Source organism: Schistocerca cancellata, chromosome 12 (assembly GCF_023864275.1).
Source record: "Schistocerca cancellata isolate TAMUIC-IGC-003103 chromosome 12, iqSchCanc2.1, whole genome shotgun sequence".
Lineage (NCBI taxonomy): Eukaryota > Metazoa > Arthropoda > Insecta > Orthoptera > Acrididae > Schistocerca > Schistocerca cancellata.
In genome coordinates, this window is record NC_064637.1 from 105666678 (window position 1) to 105679406 (window position 12729).

The 12729-nt window shown below is 40.5% G+C and overlaps 1 protein-coding gene across 1 annotated transcript in view; it reads left to right on the forward strand.

Moving 5' to 3' along the window:
* Positions 1 to 12729, forward strand: part of LOC126109491 (protogenin A-like) — a 288364-nt gene that overhangs the window by 26270 nt on the left and 249365 nt on the right. Inside the window, exon 2 of the mRNA XM_049914516.1 lies at positions 8766 to 8859. Coding sequence (XP_049770473.1) covers positions 8802 to 8859 — 58 coding nt within the window. The 5' untranslated portion in view covers positions 8766 to 8801. The remainder of the gene's footprint in view (positions 1 to 8765; positions 8860 to 12729) is intronic.

Here is a 12729-nt window from a genome sequence, read left to right on the forward strand (position 1 = left end):
TAGCGTGCATTTCTTTTGGAGTGACCTTCGTACCTGTTTAGAAGGCAGTGAGGTGGGAATTCAAAAAGTGGTAAGTATCTCGTTCTTTAAAGGCAGTGACTTGTTATGATAAAAATCTACGCAAACAAATGTTTATGTATAAAGAAGCGGATGGTAAGTATACTTATGTGGACGAGGAGCTAGTGATGTCAGAGCGTGGAATTCCACGTACTACGACGCTGCGGAGCGTGAAATAAAGAATCTGGTGTCAGATTTTTTGCCTCTTCGAGAAGAACATGGCCAGCGAGATGAGACATGGTTTTACGTCACACGCAGAAAAGAGGAGCCACCATAATAAACATTGTATTCGGTGGGTCGTTTTTGTCCTAGAGTGACTGGTACGAGTATAAGCTATTTGCTGTATTAAAGTGGCGTGTAACTACATATCAGTAGAGGTAGGCTATCTGTGTTCGATGCTTTTAGCGTTACAGCTTGTGTGTTATGAAAGTATGCTACAGCACAATGATGATCTATCAAAAACACGCCTATTTGGTACAATTTGTCATAGTTAAATACTAAATAATGACATTTGTGGATTTAGTCTTTAGACAGTCTATGACATTTACGGCGTAACGGCAGCAACATTGAACTAGCGCAATTGATAGCATCTTGGGGTGTGGAGGGAAAGGTAACACTTTCGCGCACACCTCTTTCCAATTCTTTACTTTTTTATTTTTTTAAAGATGCTGGGTATTCCATATTCACGTAATAGAAGCATTATCTCGAAAGTCTATGTTATCTATCATAAATAATGTATTTGCTGCAATTCTTGTTAAAAAGGCTGAAGCGTGTTAGTGGAAACGTCAGACAGGAATGCGAATGGAGCATTCGATTGAGTTCAGTGACATGTGTCAGACTCAGTTTCATTAAACAAGTCAGCTACCATGTACACAAACCACCAAAGACAACATATGAGTCTTCTCATATATTATGTCAAGAGGAGAGATTCCGTTAATAATCTTAGTTATATTTGCTTCAGTTTCCGCGGAATATTGGAGCTCCATGGGCCGTTTTATCAGTAATTACCCCAAAAAAATTACAAAGTAAGAGTATCAGGCCACATGTCTTAGCAGAAACATAACATACGAAAAATATTATTAACCACTGCGCGTCGTCGTGTCCAGTACAGGAATTTATCATAACAGACAAGACATGATATCTGGAAGCTTTAATCGGCATATTTGACTTTAATCTGAACCAATACTACACATAAGGAACAATACCTTCAGGCCACTTTAGATTAACAAACTCTAATCGGGAACAGGATTACACAGAGAGGTAACAACGATTCCTCAATATATGCTAGTGTATAAATATAGTGTTCCTTTTTTTGGTTTGGATCCCTGGCGCCCCCCCCCCCCCTTCATCCATTCCTCGAATACGGTTCGTATCAGGTCGTTCAATAATAATAATAATAATAATCATAATAATAGGGCCCGGGAAAAGAATAGGCCTCCGGTATGTTCTCCCAGTCGTAGAAGGCGACGAAAAGAACAAACCACTAATGGGGCTAACCCCCCCTTTTAGTGTGATTAGTTGGTTCAGGGCAGAACTAAAGATGCCTCGGACAAGTGCCGTCATGGTCGGGGACGACGTTTGAACCCTATGCCCGCCCACAATGGTAACGACACTGCTAGCCAACTGGAAAATGATTTAAATCCAAATAGAGGTGTCCTGCAACCACCCTAGAAGGAAACCAAAGACAGAGGATGAGATGGTCAGGTGAAGTTAATCGACACCTCATGTTCTGTTATTACCAAGCAACAAACCTAGGAACCAACACAACTGGATACAGATCACAAGTATACACAACATTTATTATCAGATACCTAGAATTAAAAATTTTAACAGAACAACGACTAGCTTATCAGATCTGTGTAATAATCAAAAATAACAGGATACCCTAGTCAGAATTAGAAAACATTAAACAACAAGTACAACTAATACTGGAACAAAATAATGTGCAATCAGAAGAAGAAGAAAATACAATAATGGACTCAAACATTCCAGAGCAAACAAACAAAGAACAACACGCATCAATTAAACAATCACAGGAAAACGAAATCTTAAGAGAGCCACCAGAACAAGCACAAATAGAAGAAACATTTCAGCTGACATATATAGAATACAAAGACACAAATACAGACGTTAGACCATTATTGCATAGACCGCCAAATAACCCACAAGTCGAAAACAACAATAAAAACTATCAACATAATCATACACAACAAAATAAATGAAAACACAACTATGGAAGAGTTACAACTACTGGTTTATATAGGAGCACTCACTACACTAAATACACACACAAGGCAGAGATCAGAACCAACCAACACACGGAAGAAACCCACAAAACCAGCATGGCAACACAGGCTACAGATCAGAATAGAAAAACTGAGAAAAGACATCGGACAGCTAACACAATTTATAAGAAATGAAATGTCAGAAAAAAACGAATAAGGTTAGGTAAAATCTCACAACAAGAAGCGATAGAGCAATTAGATGAAAAGAAGCAGAAATTACAAGCATTGGCCAAACGACTTAGAAGATACAAAAAAAGTGAAGATAGAAGGAAACAAAACCAAACATTCAACACAAACCAAAAGAAATTTTACCAGACAATAGATAACACACACATAAAAATAGACAATCCACCAAACATAACAGACATGGAACACTTCTGGAGCAACATATGGTCAAACCCGGTACAACATAACAGACATGCACGGTGGATACAAGCAGAAACAGACTCATACAAGATGATACCACAAATGCCTGAAGTGATAATTTTGCAACATGAAGTCACCCGAGCAATTAATTCTACGCACAATTGGAAAGCCCCTGGAAATGATAAAACAGCAAATTTCTGGCTAAAGAAGTTCACCTCAACACATTCACATCTAACTAAATTATTTAACATTTACATTGCAGACCCATACACATTCCCTGATACACTTACACATGGAATAACCAATCTGAAACATAAAGATCAAGCAGACACAGCAAACCCAGCTAAATATCGCCCCATAACATGCCTACCACCAATCTACAAAATATTAACTTCAGTCATTACACAGAAATTAATGACACATACAACACAGAACAAAATTATAAATGAAGAACAAAAAGGCTGCTGCAAAGGAGCACGAGGATGTAAAGAGCAACTGATAATAGATACAGAGGTGACATATCAAGCTAAAACTAAACAAAGGTCACTACACTACGCATACATTGATTACCAAAGAGCTTTTGATAGTGTACCCCACTCATGGTTACTACAAATATTGGAAATATACAAAGTAGATCCTAAATTTATACAGTTCCTAAGCATAGTAATGAAAAATTGGAAAACCACACTTAATATCCAAACAAATTCAAATAATATCACATCACAGCCAATACAGATTAAGCGTGGAATATACCAAGGAGACTCAGTAAGTCCTTTCTGGTTCTGCCTTGCTCTGAACCCACTATCCAACATGCTAAATAATACAAATTATGGATATAATATTACTGGAACATACCAACACAAAATCACACATTTGCTATACATGGATGATCTAAAACTACTGACAGCAACAAATCAACAACTCAACCAATTACTAAAGATAACAGAAGTATTCAGCAATGATATAAATATGGCTTTTGGAACAGACAAATTGTAAGAATAGATTGCAGCTAGCCGCTAACTTTGTGTAATGTCTTCTCTGTATAGACGTGTATCTGTTGCCTTTAAGATCCCTTCACTTTCACACATAAATCTATACAGTAAAGTAAGGGCCTCCCGTTTTGTCTTTAGGTTGATCCGTGATAAGACAGGCGAAAAATTAGACTAATGGAGGATTATTAGTATTTTCTCTAATTTTCATTCGCTCTCTCTCTCTCTGTCTCTCTCTCCTTTATCTATGTACAGTTTTTGATATAATATTTCATTACGTGAAATCAGCCAAATAGAATCTCTGGTGGAGCCCTTCGCCTTAGTATTCAGCGGCTGGCTTGCTGTAAGAGATCTTTACATTTATTATTATTGTTAAGCGCTGCATTCAGTTGGGAAAATCAATCGTTTGAACAATTCGTTCCTTTTACGAAAGATTTCGAATTCCAGGTGTGTACGAAGCCTTTTTGGACGATTTAACAAAGACTCGGTGATTGCAGGCTCTCTTCGACACAGCTGAAACTTCCCCACTAATTACAGGGCCAACGCGATCATCAATGATTCAGACAAAGAACTCATTCGTTCATTCACTCCAGAATAAAAGGGGTCACAAACCTTATTTATGAAGGAAATTGTATATTCAGTCCATCTCCATTACATGTCCAGATCTCTGTTGGTTCCAAGTCTTAATTATTTTCCGTTACAATTTCTTTCTCTTCAAACAACCCGCTAGTGGCACAAATGTTAAGAGCTCGCTTTAGCGAGAAGAAAAGCAAATATGTCTCTTTTAGAAACCCGTCAATCTTTCAACGGATACTTCCGAAGCTGTCCTAGTTACCAGTCTAACAACCATGGAGAATACATATATGTATCTCTGTTATTCCAAAGAATAAACGTACTAAAAAATACTTTGGCGTCGACGAGCTGTCGGCGCATATATTACTAGAAAATCAGATCAGATACTTTTCCAAAGTGAATGAATGTGGATGGTTTGATTGACAACGATTAATTGGTGCGTGGTAGAGGGTAATTTTCCGTGGGGACATTACAAAATGTAAGAAAAATAGCATAGTCAAGGAAAAACACACTAAACAAGAAGATTACATATTGGATAACCACAGCGACTGCATAGAAGCGATGGAAAAAACAGATGCCTATAAATATCTAGGATACAGCAAAAAATAGGAGTAGATAATACAAATATTAAAGAAGAACTAAAAGAAAAATATAGACAAAGACTAACAAAAATACTGAAAACAGAACTGACAGCAAGAAACAAGACAAAAGCTATAAATAGTTAGCTATACCAATATTGACCTACTCATTTGGAGTAGTGAAATGGAGTAACACAGACCTAGAAGCACTCAATACACTTACACGATCACAATGCCACAAATATAGAATACATCACATACATTCAGCAACAGAAAGATTCACATTAAGCAGAAAGGAAGGAGGAAGGGGATTTATCGACATAAAAAACCTACATTATGGGCAGGTAGACAATTTAAGAAAATTCTTTCTAGAACGAGCAGAAACTAGCAAAATACACAAAGCAATCACTCATATAAATACATCGGCTACACCACTGCAATTTCATAACCACTTCTACAACCCTTTAGATCACATAACATCAACAGATACGAAGAAAGTAAATTGGAAAAAGAAAACACTACATGACAAGCACCCGTATCATCTAACACAGCCACACATCGATCAAGACGCATCCAACACATGGCTAAGAAAAGGCAATATATACAGTGAGACGGCAGGATTCATGATTGCAATACAGGATCAAACAATAAACACCAGATGTTGCAGTAAGCATATTATTAAAGATCCCAATACCACAACAGATAAATGCAGACTTTGCAAACAACAAATAGAAACAGTAGATCACATCACAAGCGGGTGTACAATACTAGCAAATCCAGAATACCCCAGAAAACATGACAATGTAGCAAAAATAATACATCAACAGCTTGCCTTACAACATAAACTTATAAAACAACACGTTCCCACATACAAGTATGTACCACAAAATGTACTGGAGAATGATGAATACAAATTATACTGGAACAGAACCATAATAACAAATAAAACACCACCACATAACAAACCCGACATCATACTCACCAATAAAAAGAAGAAATTAACACAACTAATCGAAATATCCATACCCAATACAACAAATACACAAAAGAAACGGGAGAAAAAATTGAAAAGTACATCCAGCTGGCTGAGGAAGTCAGGGACATGTGGCATCAGGATAAAGTTGACATTATACCAATTATACTATCAACTACAGGAGTCGTACCACACAATATCCACCAGAACATCAATGCAATACAGCTACATGCAAACTTATATATACAACTACAGAAATCCGTAATTACTGATACATGTTCAATTACCCGAAAGTTCCTAAATGGAATGTAACATATACCGTACAGTTAAAAAGGAAGTCACGCTTGATCAAGGTCCGCGTCACTTTCCATTGTTGACCACACATAATGTCTGAGGAAAGAAAAAAAGAATAATAATGATTATAAAAAGAGACAACAACTACTTCCCAGGTCAGAGCTGCAACAGGGCAGTATTAGACACACAAACACAGGCGCTTCTATAAACAGTGACAGGCCACGAAGCTACGAGCTTGTGGGTACTTGTTGGTATCAGTATCCACATGCGAGCTGCCTATACCAAAAGGCACAAAGAACTTTATTCTTGTTCGTTAATCAGCCCCCACAAAACTAGTGTGCCATGGGGTACGCAATTCAAGTCCCACCAAAGGCAAATCTATCCTCCAAAAGCGGAACACTGCGGATGAATGAACATAAACCAGGCCTGGTGTTAACATCGGCCCAACGCAGTACCTCAGTGACACTGCATCGTCCGGCCGGCAGGTTATGCTCATGTCCAACATTCCGGTACGCAACTTGCTCATCCACAACACAACTACAGCACTGCGTCCGCCACTGACTTCGTCGTCGCACCATCGCCAGGACACTCTCTCCCACTAATGTCCCGCGACCCCACGAAAGGTCGTCTGACCACAGAGAAGAAGAATGACCAATCTAGGAGACAGTAGTGGGACAAGGGGGCATCACCTCACATTGCGGGTTGCCTACATTGGGGGCAAACCTATTGTCCTCTTTTGACTGACAGGTCCTTAACCTAAGGCTAATGAACTGGAATGTTTCCCCGGGGGCCAGAAATCGTGAGTGCCAGTCTATATACGAGGATGAGTCAAATGAAAACCTTAAATATTATTTATTGTGTAGAAGTGGTACAAAGCTGTATCACTTTTCAACATAATCTGCCCCACGCTCAGTGCAAGTCCTCGAGTGCTTACAAAGTGAATAAATTCCTTTAGAAAAAAATTCTTTAGGTAGTCAGAATCTTCTTCACGATTTTCTCCGCTCTTTTACGACAATTGTTGACAAGAGTTGACGCAGCTATTATGCGCGCGTACATTTTCGTGAGCAAACTTTGTATTTTGGGGGTCAAATAAATCCGACAACGGTCGCTGGAGGACGCTGAGAGTGCAAATCACGTCAACCAGCTCGTCGGTCGGAGTTCCCGTCCGCTTCCACGTCGACGTTAGCTGCCTCGTCTCGTTGGAGAACGGGTTTAATGTGAAGTCTCCAGGTATGTATCTACACTACTGGCCATTAAAATTGCAACACCACGAAGATGACGTGCTACAGACGCGAAATTTAACCGACGGGAAGAAGATGATGTGATACGCAAAAGATTAGCTTTTCAGAGCATTCACATAAGGTTGGCGCCGGTGGCGACACCTACAAAGTGCTGACATGAGGAAAGTTTCCAACCGATTTCTCATACACAAACAGCAGTTGACCAGCGTTGCCTGGTGAAACGTTGTTGTGATGCCTCGGTAAGGAGGAGAAATGCGTACCATCACGTTTCCGACTTTGATAAGGGTCGGATTGTAGCCATGACAGGCATCTTATGCGCATGGCTATAACGGATCGTGCAGCCACGTCTCGATCCCTGAGTCAACAGATGACGATGTTTGCAAGACAACAACCATCTGCACGAACAGTTCGACGACGTTAGCAGCAGCATGGACTATCAGCTCAGAGACCGTGGCTGCGGTCACCCTTGACACTGCATCACAGACAGGAGCGCCTGCGATGGCGTACTCAACGAAGAACCTGGGTGCACGGCAATGGCAAAACGTCATTTCTTCGGATGAATCCAGGTTCTGTTTACAGCATCACGATGGTCGCATCCCTGTTTGGCGACGTCGCGGTGAACGCACATTAGAAGCGTGTATTCGTCATCTCCATACTGGCGTATCACCCGGCGTGATGGTATGGGGTGCCATTGGTTACACGTCTCGGTCTCCTCTTGTTCGCATTGATGACACTTTGAACAGTTGACGTTACACTTCAGATGTTACGATCCCTGCGAAACCCTACATTTCAGCAGTTTAATGCACGACTGCTTGTTGCAGGTCCTGTATGAGCCTTTCTGGATACAGAAAATGTTCGACTGCTGCCCTGGGCAGCACATTCTCCAGATCTCTCTCGAATTTAAAAGTCTGGTCCATGGTGGCCGAGCAACTGGCTCGTCACAATACGCCAGTCACTGCTATTGATGAACTGTGGTATCGTGTTGAAGCTGCATGGGCAGCTGTACCTGTACACGCCATCCAAGCTCTGTTTGACTCAATGCCCAGGCGTATCAAGGCCGTTATTACGGCCAGAGGTGGTTGTTCTGGGTACTGATTTGTCAGGATGTATGCACCGAAATTGCGTGAAAATGTAATGACATGTCAGTTCTAGTATAATATATTTGTCCAATGAATTCCCGTTTATCATCTGCATTTCTTCTTGGTGTAGCAATTTTAATGGCCAGTAATGTATAAGCGTTTCCTATGGCTGGTTAGTTGGTGACTTGTACCCGTTTAAATCTGTTTAGGAGGACACACCTGATGGCGGCGAGGAGGACCGCAAATTCACCATCTGTTGCCCGCATCCCTTTGCTGCTAGAGGAGCGGCTGTTTTGCAGTTGTTTAAATGGCTGTGTGTGTTGTTCGCAGGTGCAGCCCAAGGCAGACCTGGGGGAGTACCGCTGCATGCTGCGGACTCCAGAGGGACTCGTGGCGTCTCCAGCCGTCGCCCTGGAGCTCGCAGGTCAGTAAGCAGCAGCACATGGAGAGCAGTGTCCGGTGTACTATAGATAGAATAAAAACTCCACCGCCTATATTTCGAAGGTTGTTCACAGAGAGTATTGCGTTATAAGGGACCAGGAGTCACCTGTGGCTCGTTGCGGAGTATTAATCTCTGTATATTAAAGGCAACGTTCCACTGACTCACTGACTCACTGACTGACTCAATCACTCACTGGCTCATCGTCGCTCAGCCCAAACCACTAAATATAGGAGCTTGAAATTTGCAAAGGGTGTTTATCTTATACATGTTGTTTTGTAGAGCGGGCAACCACAGCCAAACCTCGAAATTTTTTCAAAGAAAATTCCGCACTGGCTGTATGAATAATTTTTATTAAATCTGCGACCGGTTTCGCACCACCTATCGATGCATCCTCAGGCAATATACGCTATTTATAACACAGTAACGTTGAACATTGCCCCGTAGCCACTCCCCACCATTCACGTCCAATATACCGTCATCTGGTGAAACAGGTAGTTAAAATTTCAAAATCGTTTTTAAAATTTTTTTAAGTGATGGGACCGGCAACGACCGTGCAAGCTGAGAGAAGCCACGCGGCAGCGGACACGGCCTGACTCACCAGATGACGGTATATTGGACCTGAATGGTGGGGAGTGGCTATAGGGCAATGTTCAACGTTACTGTGTTATAAATAGCGTATACTGATTGAGGATGCACCGATAAGTGGTGCGAAACCGATCGTAGATTTATTTAAAATCATTCATACAGCCAGTGCGGAACTTTTTTTTGAAGAAATGTTTATCTTATACTGTAGGCGTAGTTTAAGAAGGAACTTCTGAAATTCCACCCATGACAGGTTGAAATAGGAGATTATAGGTTCTTTGAAAATATGTCGCTTCACGACAGTTTTGAAGCTAGGCATAAGAAAATTGATATTTGCTTTCTCAGTCAGCATTTTTGGAAATTCAACCATCAAGGGGCAAAATAGTTGGTAAAAATTTTTTGAAAATAAATCAATTTTAAACTGCTACTAAAGCATTTTTAAAGTTACATCTATGTACATTGGTATTTGACTTTGCGGTTGTAAATAAAAAAATACATCTGTCGGTAATTTTCAGAGATTCAAATCGTTAAAAGGGAGTGAACATTTATGGAAGTGAATAGTTTAGAAGAGAATAGAAGCTTTTGAAATGTGGTGCTACAGAAGAATGCTGAAGATTAGATGGGCAGATCACATAACTAATGAGGAGGTATTGAATATAATTGGGGAGAAGAGAAATTTGTGGCACAACTTGACTGGAAGAAGGGATCGGTTGGTAGGACATGTTATGGGGCACCAAGGGATCACCAGTTTAGTATTGGAGGGCAGCGTGGAGGGTAAAAATTGTAGAGAGAGACCAAGAGATAAATACACTAAGCAGATTCAGAAGTATGTAGGTTGCAGTAGGTACTGGAGATGAAGAAGCTTGCACAGGGTAGAGCAGCAAGCATGGAGAGCTGCATCAAACCAATCTCTGCACTGAAGACAACAACAACAACAAACGAGGGAGTGCAATTGGAGATGAAAAGTTTTATGAAATTATTGACTGTGAAAGTCTTTTCAAAGCTAAATCTATCAACATTTTTATTTGGCTTTTCTGTTAGAAGTAAAAAATACCTGTTTCACTGTTTTTGGATAAAATCAATTCCAAGGGAGTGAAATAGGGGATTAAAATATTTTGTTATATTAAAAGAAGCTAAATCCATGAAAATTGGTACTCCATGTCTCGGATAGATATAAAGAAATATGTGTTAGGCGATGAAAGGGAAATATCACCAAAAGGACGCAAAAGGCGTAAGTAACAAAACCCATTGACTCCAGCAACCCGAATCGCTTTTACGTCGGAAATACATTCGCGAGGGACAGTGCTTCTATGGCCTTAATTAGTGTGAAAAGTTTAGAAGCTGTTGCCATTTGGGAACTAAATCAGTGAATGTTATGTGTCATCACGACAAATTGACTTCGTCTGAATTGCAGAGCAGAAGAAACGGCTCATTAATACACTAATTTTTCAGTAGGCCTAATATACGTGTATGAAATTATTTTCGATTTAATTATTGCGCAAACGCTAGAGAAGCAGCGGACGGTAAGCTAGCTCTCTCCCCATACGATTTCCATATTTTTGGAATTCTGCAGAAAGTCATTCGCGGCCGTCGATTCGCCTCATATGAAAAGGTGCACCCCTGGGTACAGCTACACTTTGTCGGCAACCGCAAACGTCAAGGCAACTGACCGTCTTGTCTCACAGTGGGATAAATCCATTACCAGTTATGGCGATTACTTTTGTAGCAATAAACAGTTCATTGACTGTTTTTTTTTTTTCCATCTACCTCGTTTTACTTTGACTTCCCGCTTATACTGTAGGATTAATTAGTTTTGATATTCCAACTATGTTTTTTTCAACTACCTCGTTTTCGTTTGACTTCCCGCTTATACTGTGGGATTAATTCGTTTTGATATTCCAACTACCTTTGCTTCTGTCAAAATATCTTCACAACGTGCAAGTCAGTCAACAAATCACACATGCCAAGTATTACTATTTGGTCGTAATTATCACGATTCCCAGGCCAAAATCACGCTCCTACGGGGGCCCGTGCAAAAATTACGGAATTCACTATTTGATTTATTTTTGTACTCTCACAACACAATGTTTTTTTGTTACATCATTTTGTGAACCATTATTGTTTCAGAAGTAACACAATACCCTTTGATCATCTGTTTAGAACAGACTATACACTTCTCCACGCAGAGGTGCCTTTCTGGCTTCACTATCGTGGGTGCGTAAACTTGTATGTTGCGATTTGGCGTACTGTTGTTCTCGCTGTGAAGTAACTACGAGAGTGGAACGAAGCCTACGAGAAAGACAGGCCGCGGCGCGTACGCCACGAAGGTAGTCCTGCCCTTGCTCAAATCAGCAGACAAACTACGTTTCTACACCTGTTAACTCGTAACTAGGCGTGTCCGTACAAACTAAAACTGAATCTTTTACTGGAATCCGCCATTATGAGAAGTCCATGGCCTACTTATAATTTGTTACGGCTGTACTGGCGTACAATAAAATAAAACCACGCTAAAATGATTATCAGTTGCCGGCCGGAGTGGCCGAGCGGGTCTAGGCGCTACAGTCTGGAACCGCGCGACCGCTACGGTCGCAGGTTCGAATCCTGGCTCGGGCATGGATGTGTGTGATGTCCTTAGGTTAGTTAGGTTTAAGTAGTTCTAAGTTCTAGGGGACTGATGACCTCAGAAGTTAAGTCCCATGGTGCTCAGAGCCATTTGAACCATCTAACCCTCGCACTTTTTTTTTTCTTTTTTAGTATTTTGTGTGTCATTGTGTGCTTTCATTTGGTTCTCCTGTTGTACAAGAATTGAGAATTCGGTCTGATGGGAGGTGTGCTAGGGTAGCCCACTTTGTCCGGATGGCCAGCGCATCTGCTAAGTAAGCAGCAGACCCGCGTTCGAATCCTGCTGTAGCATAAAAGTCAACTTTCCCTATTGATTTCAATCAGTGCTCACTGACAGCTAACTTTTTAATTCCTTTGTGACTTCGTTTTTAACATAGCATCGAAATTCCTTTTTTCATTATCAGTTCCGAAGATATATTTTATTAATGGAATAGCCATGATTATGCTTTAGAATAACATCTGCCCTTTAGATCTACCAAAAACGTAACTTTGAGATGTAATTTTTCAAGTTCCAGCACCCTTTCTTGTGTTACTTACTAGGAGTTAAAGGCACAAATTTTTACTTTTCAAGTGTTACAGCTATGCTTCAAATCGAGATTTTTATGGTAGTTTTTAAAAAAAGGCAGCGCGGTGGGCCTCCAGAACCCA